Below are 20,465 nucleotides of genomic sequence, written 5' to 3'. Positions count from 1 at the left end.
TGAATTTTTGTGACACTTGACAAACTGCTAAATAACACTTGACCAGCTGAGCTCGCACTCCAGCGCAATTTTCCGTGCTGCACTCTCGATATCTAATAAACGTGCGTCTGGCTGATGATTGGTTTCGGTTGTGTCACTTGTTTGAGAAGGGATCACAATAAAAGTTTTCATGCTTTTATTTACACGTTCCAAGCATCGGTGTAGACTGTCGGTTTCCAGATTCTGAAAACAAAGTAAAACCTCAAGTACACTGAAGTGAAGAAGGAAATAATCCGTATTGTTTTAGTAAATTCCATCTGATTGGTCGCAGTTTGCATATTCGCACGCAAACATTTGTGGTTCCCGTGGTACATAAGTTATTGTCTTCAAAGGTTTTAAATTTAATCTGGTCTTTTTTTGCAGGTGACGTAATGATTCAACACTTTTTTTTTTCCTTCACACTTACATATCACCAGGGTTGCAGGTTTGAGTCTGACACAATCTCTGTGTGTGCAAAGTTCTCTCCATGTTCGTGTAGATTTCCTCCAAAGACAAATTGTGTTTGGGAACTCCAGTTGTGACTTGGGAACTCCATATTGTCTTCAATGAGCATCCAAGAGTGTGTGTACCAAGAGACTGACTGAACCTCCTACCAGTGTACCCCCTCCATCTAATGTTCTGCACCTTCCTGGATGGTCAGTTCCACCCTTCACTGAAATATCTGAAGCCAAAAATAAGGATGGATGTATTATTTTTGGCTGGGATGAACTCCCATCTTGTCCAGGGTGTACCCCTCTGAACTTAGCTCCTCGTGATTTCAGGATAGGCTCTGGACTGACACAACCCTAGAAAAGGACAAGTTGTTAATGAAACGTAGAGTGAGTGTTCTTTTTGGGTTTTTTCTTTTGTCATCATTTTGTCTTTCTTCTACGGAAGGTGACTGGTGTTTTCACTACTGTTTTCGATGTTGTTCAACTGTGCAAAGCTTTGTTTCTTTGTTGCATTTGCTGACATCATGCCTTCCATGTGTTGTGTCCATGCCTTCACTGCAGGTCTTGGCCCCGGACAGGAAACAGCGGAGACTTTAATGCAAACCTACAAGGAGAACTTTGGCAGTGGTACGGCTGCAGAGATCACACGATTCCACCACGCTGCACACAGTTCCTCCACTGGAAGGAGGCCACTCAGCCGTTCCCGAGGTATGAGCTGCCTGGTCCAGAGTTCGATCAATTATTTTGCCTGATTTCAAGTTTGGCTGTCAGCGGTCTGTGGGGAAGATTTACGGAAAATACTGTGGTATAAAATGTTTAACAAGCTCTGTTTGCATGTAGTGTCTTTCACAAGGTACTAGTCATTGCATCAGCCTGCTTAGACATGTCTTTATATGCCATCATCTGGGGGAAAACTAAGGATAAATAAGGGAAAACATAATTATGTAAAATGAAGAAATATCCAGCTCGCCCAATTATGAAGTAGACATTACGCAGTAATATACAGTATTTTTGGAGTCCATACCCCTGTCTTTGATGCTCATTATTTTACATTTATTTTTATTATTTATTCAATTAACATAATGTAAGGTGCACCTGGAGCTCTAAGTCTTTGAGGGGGTAAAAAATTCACCACCTGTAATCCTTTAAGTGATTCCTTAGGTGGTCGGTTTCCAAAGGAGTACATGGAAAGTCAATCACAACACGCACACACACAGACTGAATGAAATCACTTGTCCCAAGCTGGGTCGCAGCAAGCTGGAGCCGAGCCCGGTAGTGCAGGGCGCAGGGCTGGAGGGGGAGGGGACACACACAAGACAGGATGCCAGTCCATCACAGGGCACCCCAAGCGGGACTCAAACCCCAGACTTTCCAGAGAGCAGACACAGGCCAAACCTGCTGCGTCACCGCGAACCCCCCCCCCCCGCGAAAGTCAATCAGTGCTTTTTTTTCTTTTTTTTTGTAAGAAATGGGTTCCATGCTTCTGTCTTGGCCGTTGTTCACTCGTAACTTTCTGGAGAAATTATGGACAGCCGTTCAGTGAGCCTTATGGTCAACTCCGCATCCACAACTCAAGTTTTACCCCCATTGTCTTTAAAGATAGTCTCATGATATCAAGGACAGGCATTGCACCAAGTGTCTGAATTGAAGTCCCAATGTTTCACTCAGACCACTGCTTACCAGTACCTTGTACTACAATCTACAGTCCTTGTGGTGTAGTGTTTTCTTGGAAATGCACTCAGTAAGTGCATTTTACTTATTCTGAAATCATGTGAAACAACTCAGCTGCTCACAGGTGGACTCCAGTCAAGTAATTATGTGAGTTGAAGCAGAGCTGGTTACTTAAGTAATTGAGGTCTGTCAAAGCTACAAAGTGGATTCCTACATATTGCATTTTTTTTTTTCTTTTTTACTTTTTTATCTTACTTTGTAAGATGTCCTTTTTCCACTTTGGCATTATAGAGTATTTTGTTTTGATGTGTGGCACAAGTTCTCAGTTAAATATATCATGGTTTCATGCTGTAACGTAATCATATAAGGGGGTAAATACATTTTATAGATTTTGCAACCATCCATGGTACCAAGGTTTCTATTTGATGTATCTCTTCTAAATATTTTATAACACTGTGGTTCTAACACATCTACCAAATTGTGTTCTTGGGGGGGGGGGGCATCTTTCCAGAAACTTAAGAAAAAATGCCCGTTTTTTTAATTGTGTACATTATTGTGAAGTCTTATCACAGGAGCATTTCAAGTGTGCTTCAAGGTACACTCGAAAAGCATTTGAAGACTTTGAGCATCTTTTACACTTGCAGGTTTGTTTCTGCTACTTGGCTGTGCTGACAGAAAAAAAACCCTGCACAGCACTTTCATGGGAAACTCCAGTTTGGACTAATAACTGACATAATGTATACAGTGGAGGCTAAGGAGGTGGGACCCGGAAGGGAAAATTACCATAGTCAGGTGGCTTTGGACTGCTAGTCATGAATGGCTGCTTGGCTGCCTGTTGTCCTGTATGGTAATGAGAATAATGCAGTGATGGAGTTTATATCAATGGCACCTTTAATAAGACATGATTTATTGCAGCATCCAATGGTGACTACATTTACTACAGATACAGGCTAAGAGAAGTGGTATAAAAAACCAGAAGGGGAAAATACTTCAAGGTGCAATAATCGTCCCCATAAACAGATTTTTTCATTGATATGTTTGAAGAAAATATGTTTGAGATAATGTCCATTTTTCCATTAACCGCTCATTCAGTGCAGGGTTGTGGTGGTCCAAAGCCTAGAAGTACAGCATACAAGTCTGAGTATACACTGGATAGGATGTCAGTCCATTACTGTGACTGGAAAGTTTATATCAATTTCTGTTTAATTTTGTCCATTTATTAAGTTAATTTTGCTGACACCTGTCTAAGTCAACAAAAAGCTTTAAATACGCTGCTTTTAAAATAGGTTGCTAATTTATACATGTTAGAATTCTCTTTTTTCCAGGATACAGCAGCAGACCTTGAACCTGCAACCGTTTCGTCGAGCACGACTGATATTTTTCCTGTTAGCAAAATTCAAGATGCTTTATGTCTCAATGTCTGTAAAGTGGCAATTCTGAAAAGCATATGTAAAAAGGAATAGTTGGATTTGCACAGACTTTCTGCAAAGCTTCAGTGGAATTCTTCCATAAGAAAATGGAGCGAGTCTGAAAACCAAGCATTAATGAGTAACCGGCTGTTCATTGCATAGAGGGAAATGACGGTCCCTTTCTGTTGCGTACGTTAAATTCCTCTCCATTATCATTTCCTGCTGCTTTTAATCTCTGGAAATAAATCACTTGCAGGCGGTTGTCCTTAGACGCGATTTGAAGCACTCGTGCAGAGATTCAAAGGAGACTTGTGTAGTTCTGTTTTTTATCCTTGTCAACTGGAGCGAGTGGACTATAAAGTGCTAAACAACTTGCCTTGCATGTCAATAGCATCAATGCAGCAAAGAGCAGTCTAATGTCTGCCTTTGTTCTTGGTGATGAAAGATTTACCTTTCTTGGTCAAGCATTTAGTGTGACGTGGGGACTTTTTTTTTACCACCCTCTTTTAATTTTTTTTCCGTAATAAATAAACCATGTCACACTAATCAAAGTCATTGTTCCTTGAGTTTTGCCCCTCTGTTAACTCCCTTGCTTTCGTCCTGATGTAGGAATGGTATTTTATTTTGGAGAGCATGAAAATGCTGTCCCTCCTTTGTTTTAGGACAGCAGGTAGCCCACTGATTAGTGTCTATGCCTCATAGTCAAAAGATCTGTGTTGAAAAAATTGCTGCTGCTCTAGTGCCCTTGATCAAGGTACTTACCCCGAATTCATACAGTAAAAATTACCAAGCTGTATAAATGGGTCATTAACAGTAAATTGCTTGGCATGTTAGTTACTTTGGAGAAAAAAGAAAAAAACATCAGCTAAATTAATGATTATAATACTTTACAGTGATTTCAAAGGTAAACATGTTACACACCACCGTTCTACAAAAGGAGAATACAATAAAATACAGAATTTAAACGATTGTCTTTGTTATATACAGTCAGCTACTTCAATTGGTTAATTAATGTAAAATTATTGTCTTTATTTTCATCATGCAGTTCAGTTCAGAGGCCAAGCAGCACTGTGGGTTTGAAAACTTATTTTTCAAATATTAAATTTAACTATACAAATATTTCATGGCTCACTTTGATTTCTTAATTCTTTATTTATTTTAGCTTGTGTTCACAACTTGATAACATCATCCTCAATATGGCATCTATTTTGAAAAGAGCTATAGAGTTTTTCTCTTTTTTTTTTGAATCCTTTGTCATTGTCCTCAGTCAGTGTTGTGTCACGAACTACGTTGCAGCCTTTCAAGTTCGCAAATGACGAGACCGACTCCTGGGTTTCTAACAAAACGTTACATTTAATTAAAATACCAACAAATATCCGTCGCTCCACTTGTACACTCTGAGGCAGTACACTCTTCACTACTTTTACATTTACGCAAAAAGCCCAAGGAACGTAATTAACGTATGGACATCTAGTGGCAGTTCTATAAATCGCATTTCAAATTGTACAATTAAACTCAATGCCAATCATTCATCAGCAATTACAAGTTAACAACCAAATACAAACAATAAAATACAACATCCTCCCCCCCTATGAAGACCGTAACACCATCAAATTTCTAAAGGATATAAACGCTGAACAGGTCTTCTTAGCACAGTCCCAGCTGGAAGATGCACAGTGCACGACCTCACACGTCCATCTCTGCCTGGGATCAGCTCCTTTATTATCCCAGTTTTCCAGATCTGTCGTGGCATTCGGTCATCTCCAACCAAGACCAGATCTCCTTCCTTTAGTGGAGTAGGAGGGGGTATCTTATTGGCATGTGCAGACTTCAAGTCTAACAGATACTCCGTTCTCCATCGCTTCCAGTACTCATTCAGAAGCCTCTGACGATATTTCCATCTTCGTGTGAGTTCCTCTTTGCCAACGTTGGTGGCTTGACTCTCAATGTGGAAAGACTTTGGTGGTAAAGAAGTAAGTCTTTTCCCAACAAGAAAATGTGCTGGTGTCAACGGTTGAGGCTCTTCCAACTCACTATACACAAATGTGAGCGGCCCTGAATTGACTATAGCCTCCACCTCTGTCAACAACGAAGACAATTCTTCAAAACTCAGTGAAGCTCTCCCCATCACTCTTTTCAGGCTTGTTTTCACTGATCGGACTAACCGTTCCCAGAATCCACCCCACCAAGGTGCTCTTTCTGCAATGAACTTCCACCTGATGCCGTTTGAGGAAAAATATTCCTGAAGCTCAGGCTCTTTAATTGCTGCCCAGAGTTCTCTGAGATCATGATCAGCCCTTTTGAAGGTTTGAGCATTGTCTGAGTAGATGACTCTGCAGAGGCCACGCCTGGACACGAACCTTTTTAGAGCCAGGAGGAATTTTTCTGTGGACAAGTCTGACACCAACTCTAAGTGTACCGCTCGTGTCACAGCACAGGTGAACAATGCAATGTATGCCTTTTCTACGGTGGTCCGAGTTTTCACATAAAGAGGGCCAGCAAAGTCAATGCCTGTAATTTCAAATGGAGGCGCTTCAACAATCCTGTCCCTCGGTAGGGGTGCAGTCACCTGCTGAGCTGGGGTTGCTGTGAACCTTTTGCAGATCATGCAGGCAGATATGATCTTCTTTACCTTCCGTCTGGCACCTGGGATCCAGTATCTTTCTCTCAGCTGGACCAATGTGTCCCTGACCCCTGAATGCATTACCTTGTTGTGGCAACACATAACCAGCATGTCAGACAGTCGGTGGTCGGTAGGTAGCAGCCATGGATGCTGCTCTCTCTCACTCAGTCTTGACTGTTGCAACCTTCCTCCCACACATATTACTCCGTACTCATCAAGGAAAGGGTTAAGGTCTCTGATTTTTGAGTCCTTGTGAATATTCTGCCCTGTCTTCAATTCATTTATTTCTCTGGCAAACACCTTGCCTTGTGCCTCCTGAATCCACAATCTTTCAGCTTCTGACAGCTCCTCTGCTGTGAGGTCTCCTCGTTTCTTGTCTTGAGCATGACAATTATGGACAAATCGTCTGATCCAAGCAGTGACTCTTAAAACAGTGGTAAGCTTACTGAATGCTTCTAGTTGTAGTAGTGGTTCAGACTGAGTCACTTCAGTGTTGCTAAGCTGGACTGTCACTTGACATGGCTTCATCTCAGACTTCAATTCTTCCTCAGAACACCCTTCCACTGTTGATTCTGGTTGTGTTGGTGATGTTAGGAAAGGTGGACCTGACCACCACAACCCATCTCCTTTCAGCTTGGATGCTGTCTGTCCTCTTGTGATAAGGTCCGCTGGGTTGAGCTTACCACAACAATGTGACCATGATTCTGGTGCTGTCAGTGACTGTATTTCTGTGACTCTGTTCGCAACGAACTGCTTCCATTTTTGTGCTGAGCCACGAATCCACTGAATAACTATCATGGAATCTGACCACAAACAAAGCTGGGATGGCATCATGTTCAGAATCTTTAACAAGTTGCTCCCTACTCTAGCTCCAACTAAAGCTCCCATCAACTCCAAACGTGGTAGAGTTAGTTTCTTTATAGGAGCCACTCTCGATTTGGATGCAACAAAACTGGTGACAGTTCTTCCATCCTTAGTTCGTCCTTGGAGGTATGCAACTGCTCCATATGCCCTTTCACTGGCATCACTGAAGACATGAAGAAGTGGGGATTGCGCATTCTGCCAGTCGCTTACTCCGTACCACCTCGGAATGGCAATCTGATGCAGCTGTGGGAGCTCCATGCACCATTGTTGCCACTCATGACTGAGGTCTTCTGGCAGCTCCTCGTCCCATCCTAAGCCCCTTTGCCACATGTCTTGGAAAAGGCACTTAACTCGTATAGTGAATGGTGCCAGGAAACCTATGGGATCGAATATTCTAGCTGATGATTTTAGGACGCTTCTTTTTGTGTTACCCTGCTCCTTTAAGATGCTCATCAGTTGTCTAAGGTCAAAGACAAAATCATCACTATCTGGCCTCCACACCAACCCAAGCACCTTTAGCACGCAACCATGTGCTTCAGGTTCTGGCATACATTCAAATCCGCCATTCAGCCACTTAGCCTTCAGTTCTGCAGAATTCGTCATCCACTTACACAAGTTCATGCTGGCTGTGGACAAGATCTCCTTTGCTCCTGATGTCAACATATAAGCCTCGTCAATATCCTCTGCGCTGGCAATCAGATCATCTACATAAAGGCAGGTTTCTAGAATGTTAACAGCATGTGGATGGCTGTTTCTGTACCCTTGTAGATGATGCCGGATAGTGGCTGCTAGCAGGAATGGGCTTGAGGAAACCCCAAACACGACACGAGCCATCCTCATCTTGCGTGGCCTTGTGTTCTCAGTGTCAGGTGGTCCTGTTATCCATAAAAATCTTAAGGCATCTCTGTCTTTCGTTGCAATGGATATCTGTAGGAAAGCCCTTGTAATGTCTGCTGTGAATGCAACTGGATGCAGTCTAAATTTCACTAAAATGCTTAAAAGGTCTGGATTAAGGTTTGGACCGGTCAGTAAACAATCGTTAAGAGATGGACTGCCACGCTCATGAGAGGAGGCATCAAAGACCACTCTCAGTTTAGTTGTCATTTTGTCTTCTCTGATAACAGCATGATGGGGCAAGTAATACATTACATTGTCCTCCGTCACCTGTGAACAGTCGTCTTCTGGGACATCTTCACACACCCCCTGCTGTAGATAATCCTCAATGACATCATTGTATCTCTTGAACAATACTACATCTGTTCTCAGTTTCCTTTGCAGTCCATCGAGTCTTTTCTGGGCAATTCTGAAATTGTCTGGGAGGTGTGGGGCATTTTGCTTCCACGGTAACCCTACCTCATATCGCCCTCTAATATATTTGACTGACTCCTCAAAGCTCTGTCTAGCTTCGCGGTCATCTGCGCTGTCCCCATCTCCCTGTGTTATGCCAAGGGAATCCAATTCCCAGAACATGCGCAGCTGCTTTGAGACTTCATTGCATTCACTTATTCCAATGTTCATACAAGCAACTTCACCCATATTTGAAGCAGAGACTGGTCCCTGTACTGCCCAGCCAAATATTGTTTCTACAGCTACTAGGGCTTCTGATATTCGCTCTACTCTTCCTGACAATATCTTCCAGTAGTAATCGGCGCCAATCAGTACAGATATTTCTGGCTCCTCCCTGCTATCGACTGAGACATCTGCTAGTGGTAGGCCTCTCTTCTCTAGCTGGTGTCGAATGTGTTCACCAGGCACCTTCATAATTGCAGTGCACACTTGTGGTGTCTCAATGGCTTCAATCTCTATTTTCTGTTCCTTATTCCAGACATTCTCCAGCACTAATTTTACAACATTTCTCACAGCCGTTACCGGGTTCTCAGAACCAAAGGTATGCAACTTTAGAGTCTCCCTCCTTTGAACTGGTAGACCCAAAATCTTTACCTGCTTCTCGTGGATGAAACTTCGTTGGCTCCCACCATCCATTAAACAGCGCACCGCCTTCCGTCCGCTGGGTCCTTCAGTCCATGCTCTCACTGTTTGCAAGAGCACAGTGTTCTGACCCTTCGTGTGTGTGTTTGCAGTACGGGGCATAACGGATGAAATTAGTGCATCTGTAGAACCTTCAGTGTCATTGGGGGCTTCTGCTTGTTTGGCCTTGTCACACAATGTAGCATGGTGTCTTCTGCCACAAGCAGTGCATGACACACCCTTTGTTTTGCAAACCTTTGCGATGTGTCGTGGTCGTAGGCAAATAAAGCACCTCCCCATTTTCTTTAATTTCTCTTTTCGGGTGTTCACTGTGTCATCCGTGCACGCTTCTGATTTGTGGCTTGTGCTATCACAGAATATACAAGTAAGAGGCGCGGTCGAACTGCCTGTGTGGAGAGCTGCGGCTGTAGGCACATTTGCCCTTCTGACCCTTGTCTCGCTCCGTACATCTACTTTACAGTGTTGCTTGTGAGAAGCCTGTGCATCCTTGGTTATGGTTCCTGCGTTAGTCAAGTGCATCGCACGCTCTCTACTTTCAACCTCCCATTGCAGAAAAGTAACAAGCTCAAGAACCTTCCATTCATGACCTGGACTCATTTTGCGGGTGTATTCAAGGGCAAGATCATCTGGTATCATTTGAAGCAGTATGGGGCACAATAATCCTCCATAAGTGTCTGATACGACACCTAAGGATTCTAAACTTCTGATCTGTACCTCACATTCGTCATACAGTTGTCTTAATGCTTCAACGTCGGAAGATTTCTTTACTGGAGTCAATTTCAATAATTTGGACATGTGCGCACTCACCACAAGGTCCTTTCTTCCAAATCTTTCCTTCAGCATATCAACTGCTGTGTCATAATTGCTGTCCGATATCTTTAATCCTGCAACAGCTCGGGCAGCAGGTCCAGTGAGGTATGACTTCAAGTAAGCAAATTTCTCCGTTTTGCTTAATTCTCTGTTTTCATGGATAGCAGTTTCAAACTGATCCCAGAACTCTTGCCAAAGACATACTTCTCCGTTAAATTTACTTATAGACAGCTTCGGTAATTTCACCGATGATCTATTAGTTAATCTGTCTGTATGCGTACTCACATCACTTAGCCGGGCCGCCCTTACTCCCTCCGTCGCGTCAGTCTGACGTTCAATCAACCTGGCAGCACGGGTTTTCCACAGACTGATGTGGTCCTGATAGTCTGCGGTTTTCGCGACATCTGCATCTAGCTCGTCTATTGGTATTTCGTCTTCTATGTCTTTATCCAATTCGCGGAGATTCTCCTCCTTAATGGAGAGCATGGACAACAACTCTCTCATACGGTCGCAATTCACGTTGTCCTTACATGTTTCTTCTTCTAGAGACCGCAGTAGTTTCGTTGCGGATGCCCGCAAAACTCCGCGTTTATGTTTCAGCCTCTGTAGTCGGTCCGACATTTTCTCTTTCACCTTTTACTTCGCGGCTAGGTGCAACGAGCTATCCGTTTAGTTCGCCTCTTCCCGGGTTTCGGCACCAAAAAATGTTGTGTCACGAACTACGTTGCAGCCTTTCAAGTTCGCAAATGACGAGACCGACTCCTGGGTTTCTAACAAAACGTTACATTTAATTAAAATACCAACAAATATCCGTCGCTCCACTTGTACACTCTGAGGCAGTACACTCTTCACTACTTTTACATTTACGCAAAAAGCCCAAGGAACGTAATTAACGTATGGACATCTAGTGGCAGTTCTATAAATCGCATTTCAAATTGTACAATTAAACTCAATGCCAATCATTCATCAGCAATTACAAGTTAACAACCAAATACAAACAATAAAATACAACAGTCAGCAAGCTATTTATGTACAGCTGCAAAAAGCAGCAGTGTTTCACTGGGTGCTTTGGATGTTAACAACAAACCCCGACCAGCAGCAAGTGCACAATCCCAGTTTGCATTACATTGGCATAAGTATTTCCCACATTTTGAGGCAGGCGATCTGTGATAGCTGAGATGCCTCGCAAAACAATGCATATTACTATTCTGAGCACACTGCAAAACCTACCTGCTTCTCAGTTCATAATGCTTTCTTCCTGTCCATGCTGTCCATACAGCTCACAGAACATCTCCAGATTTTCTCAAATGGAGTGATTTAGCAGAAATGTTCCACTGAACACAATTTAATATACGTGGTGCTGATTATTAGAAATCTCAGTTGCAGAAGAAAAGTCTTGTTCAAGAACTGGAAGTTCAGCCCAACTATGTTAACGTTCAAAGCACAACCAGCAGTCAAAGGACCTCCAAATGAACAGATGAGTCTTCAGTCAGTTTTTACAGTCTCTCTCAGGAGCTTCCTGTTCTTAATATCACAGTCGGTGTCACAGTGGAATGAAATAAACCAACACACTAAATCCATAACTGTGCAAACAGATTAATGGAATAAGTTACTCACCATCAGTAGTGCTTGTCCTAATACAGGATCATGGAAGGAACCTATCCCAGAAGCACGGGACACTAGAGTGAACCATATACATTCTGGACAGGACACCAGTCCAGTGCAGTAAGGAAGGAGTGTTTGGCACATATTTGAAATACTGAAATTCTGACTGTTAGAGTTCTTAACCCTTGAGCCTTAGTCTGTTGAAAGTGGGTAGGAAAGGCCTGAATCCATGCCATCAAACTGCTGCCTGTGGCCTCCTGGAAAAGGCAGTTAACTGTCTGAACACCTGAAACTAATGAAACCACAGCCTTGACTCCACAGAGGGGATCACACAAGATCAAGAACTGCCCTCTTGAAGCATCTTCTCATAGGTCAAGGCTCTGGAAGATCTAGAGCCATTATTCAGAGTTATTTACGTGCATAACCGATGGTTTTATACAGAGTGGCTCGGGTGGCGTGTGGCTTTGCCCTATTTTATCCTGCAGGGTATTAAGTATTAAATGGAGTGGCTCAGTGCAGCCCCAAAGTGCAACAGCTGGAACACTCCTGGAATGTGAACCAGGAAACTTTTGGCCTCCAGTAGATTAATCCATATAATGTAAGGGAGCCGAGCAAGCAGAGGTGCAAATGTAACAAAAAATTATGGAAATATATGTTTCTTATGCTTTTTTTTGGAAGGTAACTGGTGACAAAAATGTGTGGCCAGTATGTTTCCAGTCATTATGCACATTCATATTTGACCTCTTCAAATCTGAATAGTTACTGAAAGGTTGGCGGACTTGTGTACTGTAAATGCACACCGTTTCACACACATCCTGAAGTGCTTCTGGCCATGCAGTGCTGCAAACCGCTGCTGGGGGGGGGTGTAAAATTACTGACAGCATTTTAAGACAGAACAGTATGAACATGTAATTGCAGCCATTTGTTCTTATCTGCCACACCCTCCTCGCTGTGTCTTTCTCTTAGTTATCTGCATTTTTATTTGGATTTAAGAGTCGTTTTATCATAGGCTGCTCCGCCAGGGTGTCATGCTCAATAAATTGGGCAGCAGGTGGCATAGTGATTGGAGCCATTATGTCGCAGTGAAAAGACCTGGGTTCAAATTTCCTCTCCTGTTGATATTCTCTTGACTAAGGTACTTAGTCTGTATTGAGACCGTAAAAATTATCCAGCTGTATAAATGGGTAAATCAATGTAAGTAGCTTAGTGCACAAACCTAACCTGTAAGTTTCCTTGGAAAAATGCGATAGCAAAATGAGTGTAAAATGTAAATGGGGAATTGTGGGGGAATGTTGAACTAGAGCTCTTTTTGTGCCAAACTTTTGGTTCACCCAAGACTTTGGGAAAAGGCGCTATGAGTGCTGCAGCACAGTAATCATCCGCAATTCCCTTCCCGGGTTAATTGCCCTTCATGTTACATGGAAGCGACTCCCCGATAAACAGAGTGTTGCCAGCGGGAGGGTAATAAGCGCCGCGTGATTACCGACATGCAGATGCAATCTTCCCCTGACATCACTTTGAGGTGAACAAACAGTCGCAGACGGAGAGCCGCTCGTGTCAACACACAACGTAGCGCAAACGCGGGTTATTGCGGTTCAGGGTGAAAGCCAGCCCAGCAGCAGGCTGTCCGCTCGGTAAGCAGCCCGAAAATGCTGCAAAAAAAGCAGCAGGGGTGAATTGGTTTCAAATTGAAAAAGATTATTTATCGCCCTGTCATTGGGCCATGGCCTGTCGCAGCTAATCTCTGACTATCATCAATATTTTATGGCAATGGTCTCCTAGCTGAACTTAATGGGGTGCAGCAAATTAAACGCCTTTATATTTCGCCGGGATATTCATCAATTTAGCAGTTTTGGAGGCCCTTTAATTGGAGCATTTAAGTCTATTTAATTTGGTTTTTTAGCCTTTTCTCCCCCCGCTGCAGTCATGGTGCATATCAGCCTGTTCAATTTGTTTTCAAGTACTGTGAGTTTGGCAGATGTATACCTGTTTAAAGTGCAATAGAGGTGTCAGACAACCCCCTCCCTCTCTCGACCCCCAGAGTTTTGGAGCAAAGGACACAGGTGAATGAATCATCCCTGCTAATGAGCATCGTTATTGCTCTCAGCGCTTTTTGTCTTCCTAGAGTTTATCTTCATAGAGTTTAAAGTTGATTGCTGCAGATGCCCTTGGGGGAACTCTGGAAAACAAGAACCTATGTATGGAAAGGGGAGAGTAATTTTCTTCACTGTTTGTGTGTGTGTGTGTGTCCACACACCCGATAGTGACAGTGTGATTGCGAAATGGGAAAACTAGGCAACATTTAATCCAAAGTATGAAAAAGATCTAAAGAATGATATCTTGCATTTTTCTTAAAATGATCACATATAAGGCACAACACAGTGTCATATTAACTTGTAACTTTATCCAGTGGCAATTCTGTCACGCATTCAAAGTGCTCTCACTTACTCTAACACACATCCAGAGCCTGAAAATAGACTTAGAAATCTATATATATATAAATATATATGATGTTTGAGAACTCCTCTCAGTTCCATCTGATGTGCAGTTAGCCTATGAGGCTTTTACAGGCAACCAGAGATCTCTGATCCTCCATGTACAAATCGAGGTGAATATTCTCCTGTATTATCTTTGAATGCTCTAGTGCTATATCAGGATGTTCGTTTTAACTGTGAGTGGATAACAACATTGTATTTCTGCAATGAAACAGGGATGCTACAAATCCCTGCTAAGGGAGTTGAACTTGAGCTAAACCGGCTTAGAGTTAAAACCCTAGAGTTTAGGAGACAGAGAAAAGCTGACATGTCCATATTTTAAACTGCTCTGATGTTTAACCTGCTGTTAACCTGTTTTACATATTAGTCAGGTTAAATCATGTTGAAACTGTGATCATGTAAGTATGTCTATTCTGTTATACTTTTCCTCAGTGAGGACACATAGACTCATAAAAATGCATTTTTGGATCTGCTTGTGTTGTCAAAGTGTACGTCTTAATTCTTTATCTTCTTGTTTCTTCTTAGCCTCATTTTTATTGGGTTGCATTGATCCTGTGGCTCACTTAACAGAAAACCCTTAATCGCCCTGTGGAATAAATCGGTATTCCTGCTGTCCACATAGCTGGCCTAATGAAAATCAGAAACCCGTTGAGCGTCTGAAAAGACCACAGGGTCATAAAAAGGAGCTTGATGTCCTGATACTGGTGCCGCAACAACACTAGATAGTGTCTGGAAAGGGTATTAAAATATATTCAGTTGACAAGAGATAATTTTCCATTAGTGTACATTTTTTTTCCAAATCACAAATGAGCTTTTAACACTGTTGCAAAGCAATAAAACACATCCACTGTCAAGAGTGTCAGTGGCTGGTACAATATAAAATAAATATAGGTGGGACTGCCCAGAAAGATGTACACAATGTGAGGACACACACTGGGAGTCCCAGTGGCTATAGCAGCAGTCAATATTGAGTCCCCCCCCGGGGTGTGCAATGCGCACAACATGGACACAGTCCTTATCAGATGAAGAGTTCCTTCTTTCTGCAAGACCCCTAGGACCATCCTTTATATTCACAGCATGTGGCCAATTAAACAATCAAAGGCCCCATCAATCCTCCCACTAATCGTATGTGACGAAAATGGAAATGCTTCCAGGCAGTAAATACAAGGACACTGGGGAGGTTGTGAGATAAGGAAACCAGAAAGCAAAGCATTTAGAGCTCCATATTTAATATTGGTTATCGAGCAAACATGTTTAATGTGTATTGCAGTGATCAGTGCAATCCTTGGTATGATTGTGAAAGTGGTCATACCTCTTGAATAGTGAGACATTCACTTCATCTCATCATCTTCTTTCCATCTTCTCTTATGTTGCCCCTTCCCTGATGATGGTTCCTGTGCCCCCAATTTTAGATCAACTAGTCTATCATATCCTCCAACTGACATGTTATTGGTAATACAACACATCTTGGTTTGTAACTCTTACTCTGGTACACCTCCTGGTACACTTATTTCCTTTCATTGCAAGTTTCACTTTGGAAGAAGTTTTGTGACACAGAGCATGTCCTCCTGCTCATAAAAACTATAAAATGTGCGTCTAGCATGCCTGGCAATGAAGCAAACAGCTCTTTCAATCCATGGAGTCAAAAACCACAACTAGTTCAGCCCCTTTCCAAAAAGAGTGTATAAAATGTCCGACAGTTGCTTCCCTGGTGAAATCAATTGTAAGATCTTGATGTGCCTTTCTGTTTGTTTTATCCTCCCTCCTTTTACCGTTCAGAAGCATTCAAAGGGTACCTTTGATCAGGCCTTTCATGCAGACGTGTTTGTGCCTAACTCTGACCGGCTCCTGTGCTCTAAAGCCGGGTAATTGCATTTTCTCATAGTGCCGTTCCTCTTTCAATCACTTTGTGACAGTGTTTCTTAAAGGAAAGGCAGTCTGATTGGATTTGATGGACTTTTTTTTTTCAAATTTATTTTTACTCTTGGGAGAACTGTTAGAGAACATCCTAGTGAGTTCCTTAAGTGGTCCACCAATGGGGGAGACTTTAGGAGTCCTATAGGTTGAGCCACTGTTCATGTCTGATCCATGAGACAGGATGTCAACAGCTGTGGAGTGATTGATGACTCTGTGTTGGAGGAGGGAGCATCAGGTCACTAATCCATCAGCACCTTCCACATATATCAGACCCCCCTGCTGGTGGTTGTAGCAAATGATGTGCGGCTCTCCCTATTGATAGCCATTCTCCATGTGGTTTGATCGTGTGCCGGACTTCACGGAAATCAGTCAGGCGAGAAAATGTCTGAAGCACACTGGAGTTGGCAGCTGCTGTTGAGAAATGACTGAATGCCTTGCTCATTTCTCTTTTTCCTGTCTCCTCTTTCCCTGAACTCCTTTTTGTCCCTTCATTCACCCCTTGCATTACTACCCCACCCTCTCCAGGGATTGGCATGTTCGGTCACCCGGGCAACTCAGGTTCTGGGCCGGGCGAAGACACACAGCTGAAATTCTATACGGAGCACCGGGGACGCCAGCGTAGCAAAGGTAATATTGACCACACTGGGGATGTGGGTGTATCACTGTCAACAATCTTTCAAAAAATTTGATCTCTGATCAAAAAATATGTACTTTTTACTTCCACTGTCTTTATGGGTATGGTAGCTTATATGTATGCTAGCTTAATTTACAGAATACAATTTTTCCATCACATTTGCTCGTCTAGCATATACATTTCCCCAAAACACCTTTGACCGAGGCAATTTATAATTCTGGACTTTTATTTATTTATTTATTTATCTCACCCACACACACACTGACTGAAGCCACTTGTCCCAAGCGTGGTCGCGATGAGCCAGAACTGAGCCCAGCAACACGGCGCAAGGCTAGAGGGGAAGGGGTCACACCCAGGACGGGACGCCAGTCCATCACAGGGCACCGCAAGCGGACTCAAACCCCGGACCCACCAGAGACCAGACACAAGCAAAACCTGCTGCTCCACCGCACCCTCCTTTATTTATTTATTTATTATTTATTTATTTAACTCCGAATGCCTGTGCATTCTTGCTGTTAGCCTTTTTGGTTTCACTCCTGCAGCTGTCACATCTCAACCATTTCACATCTGTCAGGAAAGCCAGCTAACCTGAAAAGGCAATCCCAGGACAATTGCTAGATAAGACCATTTTACGCATTCAGTAGCTCCTCTGAGATTTTGTGTATGTTTGTTAGTGTGCTTACCAAGAAAAAACTGAATTAACAGCACCAAATTTCCCATAAATATGAGCACCGCAGGCTGCCATATACTGACAGTCATGCGGTGATCCCATTTAGTGTGATGTTCCTTTATGACAATCCCCATCTAGATGGAGCACAGTGGGAGAACAGTTCTTACTATAGCGGTGATAATAAAAGTAATTAAGAGGATCAGTCATCGTGTTCCATATAATTTTTCTGAATGGTGACTGCATTTCTGTAATAAATTTAGAGCAAGCCATCTCCTGTCACCTGAGTGAACGTTGCTACGTCTGGAAAACTGAAAAAGGAGATATCCACTAGGGAATGTTCAAGCAAGCCATTCACTGGTTCTGACATGCTGCCTTTACTGAGTCTTCTGCTGTTGACCTCTATGTGTTGCTGTGATGGGATTGGCTTCAACTTGGACCTGATGCCAACATTATTTGCCTCTCTGTCTTTTCCTGAATGCTATGGTAAGTTAAACTGTTTAGCTGAAGTCTTTATCCAGGGCAGCTTACTGTTATAATTTCTCCCCATTACAAAGGTTACTCATCCTTAAAAAATACTTTGTAGGGCAGATTCTAGTAATTTAATTTCAATGCCAAAAAAAATCTTTTCCCAAGCCCCAAAAATGATTATGATATATGCTAAAATATCACCCAGTCCTATTAAAATAGTTATTCTATAATACTTTATAGCTATCCTTCTCCTATTCCCAGCTTCTCTCAGATGTACGTCACTTTGGAGAAAAGCATCTGCTAAATGAATAAATGTAAATGTAAATAGCTATCCTCCTACATTTATTCAGGTCTTTCGTTTCTGTTACACACAGTACGCTCACAAACAAAACGTGTACACATGATACTCTGCATTTATTTGATTCAATCTTTAATGCAAAATACCAAACAGGAGAGCAAAGACAAAAAAGTCAATGAAAACAATGCAAATATTATCACACTGTCAGGAATGAGGACAGAAGACCGAGGAGTAGGTGAGGTTTGTTTATGTTGGGAGGATTGAACAAGGGAACAGGCAAAATTCGTAGTCGGGGACAGGCAAAGGTCGTTCGAGGCGCAGACGTTGTTCGTCAGGCGAGACAGGAAGCAAAGTTGATCAGGCGAAACAGGAAATCAGAAAGCGAGGAGACAGGGACCAGAGGATGAAGGGCAAAGGACAGGGAGGGACTGTAAAGACGAGGAGGTAAAGGGTTTCGCTGGTTGTTGCAGGAGAAGCAGTGGGCTCAGTGAGATTCCGTAACCTTATGCGTCAGCACGGCTTCCTTTATCCCTGGTCGCTCTGATGCGCAGCAGTCATTTGACTTGATGGTGTGGGTGTGACACACACTCACCAAAGATGGTGACATCTTCATTTTAGGGGCCATGATATCACTACTGTTGTTCTGCCCGCAGATTTGTTTAGTTCATGTGATTAATTGCTTTGTTGAGCGGAACCTTTATTTCCGTAAGTTATACGCAATTTGTGCACATGCGCTATTTCCTTGATGCGCTACTGTCGCGATAGGCATAGTGGAAGCGTCTTGAGTTCTGTGTGCTTTCCTACGCCCGTGGAAGCAATAACTGTAAGTTGTGAAGTTCTTGCAGACATTGTCTAAAATGTTTACGTGCCTTTAAGTTTGACCTTTGTAATGTAAACTCTGTTTATTCAGCCGTAACTCCACGTTATTGTCTTGTAAAACGCGTGTGTGAGTTCGCGCTGTGTCATGCTAAGTGTGCTATCGGCAAACGATTTAACTAGTTATTATAACGATTGTTGTAATTAGACTAAGTTTCCTTTACTGTTTCTGTTTATTATAGTTTCACTCGCATTTTCACATTTGGAGACAATAAAGGAGCAAGACGCTCATAATCCTGGCTCGTGAGAATCGAGTTTGGCTTGCTGTTAAACTGCGTTAACGTACTGGGTGTGCACAACACGCAGGGAGAACAGTACAGTGAAAAGTTATACCAGCGGTGGGTGCAAGGAAAAAATACAAGAACGCAAGCATGCAGCGTCCATCTTCACCCAACTCTTCAGTCCATGCAGCATCAAGAGCGAGCTCTAAGCGCTCATCTTCTTCCGAGTCATCTATCATGGAGGCTGCTGCCAAGGCTAGAGCCTCAGCTGAAGCAGCTCTTACCAAGGTGGCTTATGCTAAAAGACAGCTAGAAATAAAAAAGCAGAGAGCTAGGCTAGATCTAGAATTAGAAGCATTGGAGATTGAAAAGGAAGCGGAAGCTGCGCGAGTAAACGCTGAAATCTTAGAAGCAGCCGCAGCTATGGGAAATGATGACATGCAAAGTGTGAGGAGCGCTGTCTCGCCACAAGTGATTCAGCAGCGCACGGAAGAATATGTGCGGCACCGGTCACAGGTCAGTACTCAGACTCCTGCTTTATCGCATCACGATGAAATCCGGCATGCTGCGAACAATGATACTCAGCAAACAACACCTGTAGCTGCAGAGGAGAAGCCTCCGCTCAATCTCTTCAGACCCTCAGCAGATCAGCACGCATGTGCAACTGAACGCATACTTACTTCACGACCATCGGATTACCCACGCAGAGAACATGGTCAGCATCCTTCTCATGCTAACACTTCAACCATGTTAGACTTTGCCAAGTTCCTAGCACGCAGAGAATTAGTGACCACTGGTCTCTCCAAATTCGATGACACGCCAGAGAACTTCAGAGCATGGCAGTCCTCATTCCTCAACGCGACACAGGGCTTGGGGCTCACATATAGTGAAGAGTTGGACCTTCTCGTGAAATGGCTGGGTAAAGAGTCATCTGAGCATGTGAGAAGGATCCGTGCCGTTTATGTTACTGACCCCAGAGCTGCCCTCCATCTGTCCTGGGAAAGACTTCGGGAATGCTATGCTACACCAGAAATAGTGGAAAATGCCCTATTTAAAAGATTGGATAGCTTCCCCCGTCTGTCGGTTAAGGACAACACAAAACTGAGAGAGCTCAGCGATCTTCTCATGGAGCTGCTCGCAGCTAAAAATGATGGCTATCTTCCTGGCCTGGCCTACCTCGATACTCCTCGTGGGATAAAGCCCATAGTGGAAAAGTTGCCTCCAGCCCTGCAAGACAAATGGCTCTTCACCGGCTCACTATACAAGGAACAGCACAGAGTAACTTTTCCTCCTTTTTCATTTTTTGTTGACTTTGTCTATGACCAGGCTAAGGCCAGAAATGACCCAAGTTTCATCTTGTCTGGCAGCGGTCAGTCTTATAACAAAGGTGAGAGAACTCAATCAAAGCACAGCGGATTCAAGACTGCCATATCTGTGCAAAAGAC

The 20,465-nt window shown here is 43.1% G+C and overlaps 1 protein-coding gene across 2 annotated transcripts in view; it reads left to right on the top strand.

The window, feature by feature from the left end:
- astn2 (astrotactin 2) overlaps window positions 1–20,465 on the top strand; it is a 327,163-nt gene that overhangs the window by 126,827 nt on the left and 179,871 nt on the right. For both annotated transcript variants that reach the window (XR_003797747.1, XM_029252720.1), the window contains exons 4-5: window positions 1,032–1,178; window positions 16,379–16,480. Coding sequence is in view for 1 of the 2 variants with exons in the window: in XM_029252720.1 (XP_029108553.1) it covers window positions 1,032–1,178; window positions 16,379–16,480 (249 nt within the window). In the remaining variant the exon portion in view is untranslated. The remainder of the gene's footprint in view (window positions 1–1,031; window positions 1,179–16,378; window positions 16,481–20,465) is intronic.

Source organism: Scleropages formosus, chromosome 6 (assembly GCF_900964775.1).
Source record: "Scleropages formosus chromosome 6, fSclFor1.1, whole genome shotgun sequence".
NCBI classification, from domain to species: Eukaryota; Metazoa; Chordata; class Actinopteri; order Osteoglossiformes; family Osteoglossidae; genus Scleropages; species Scleropages formosus.
Note: the sequence above shows the minus strand (reverse complement) of the source record. Positions and strands in the feature narration are given on the sequence as shown.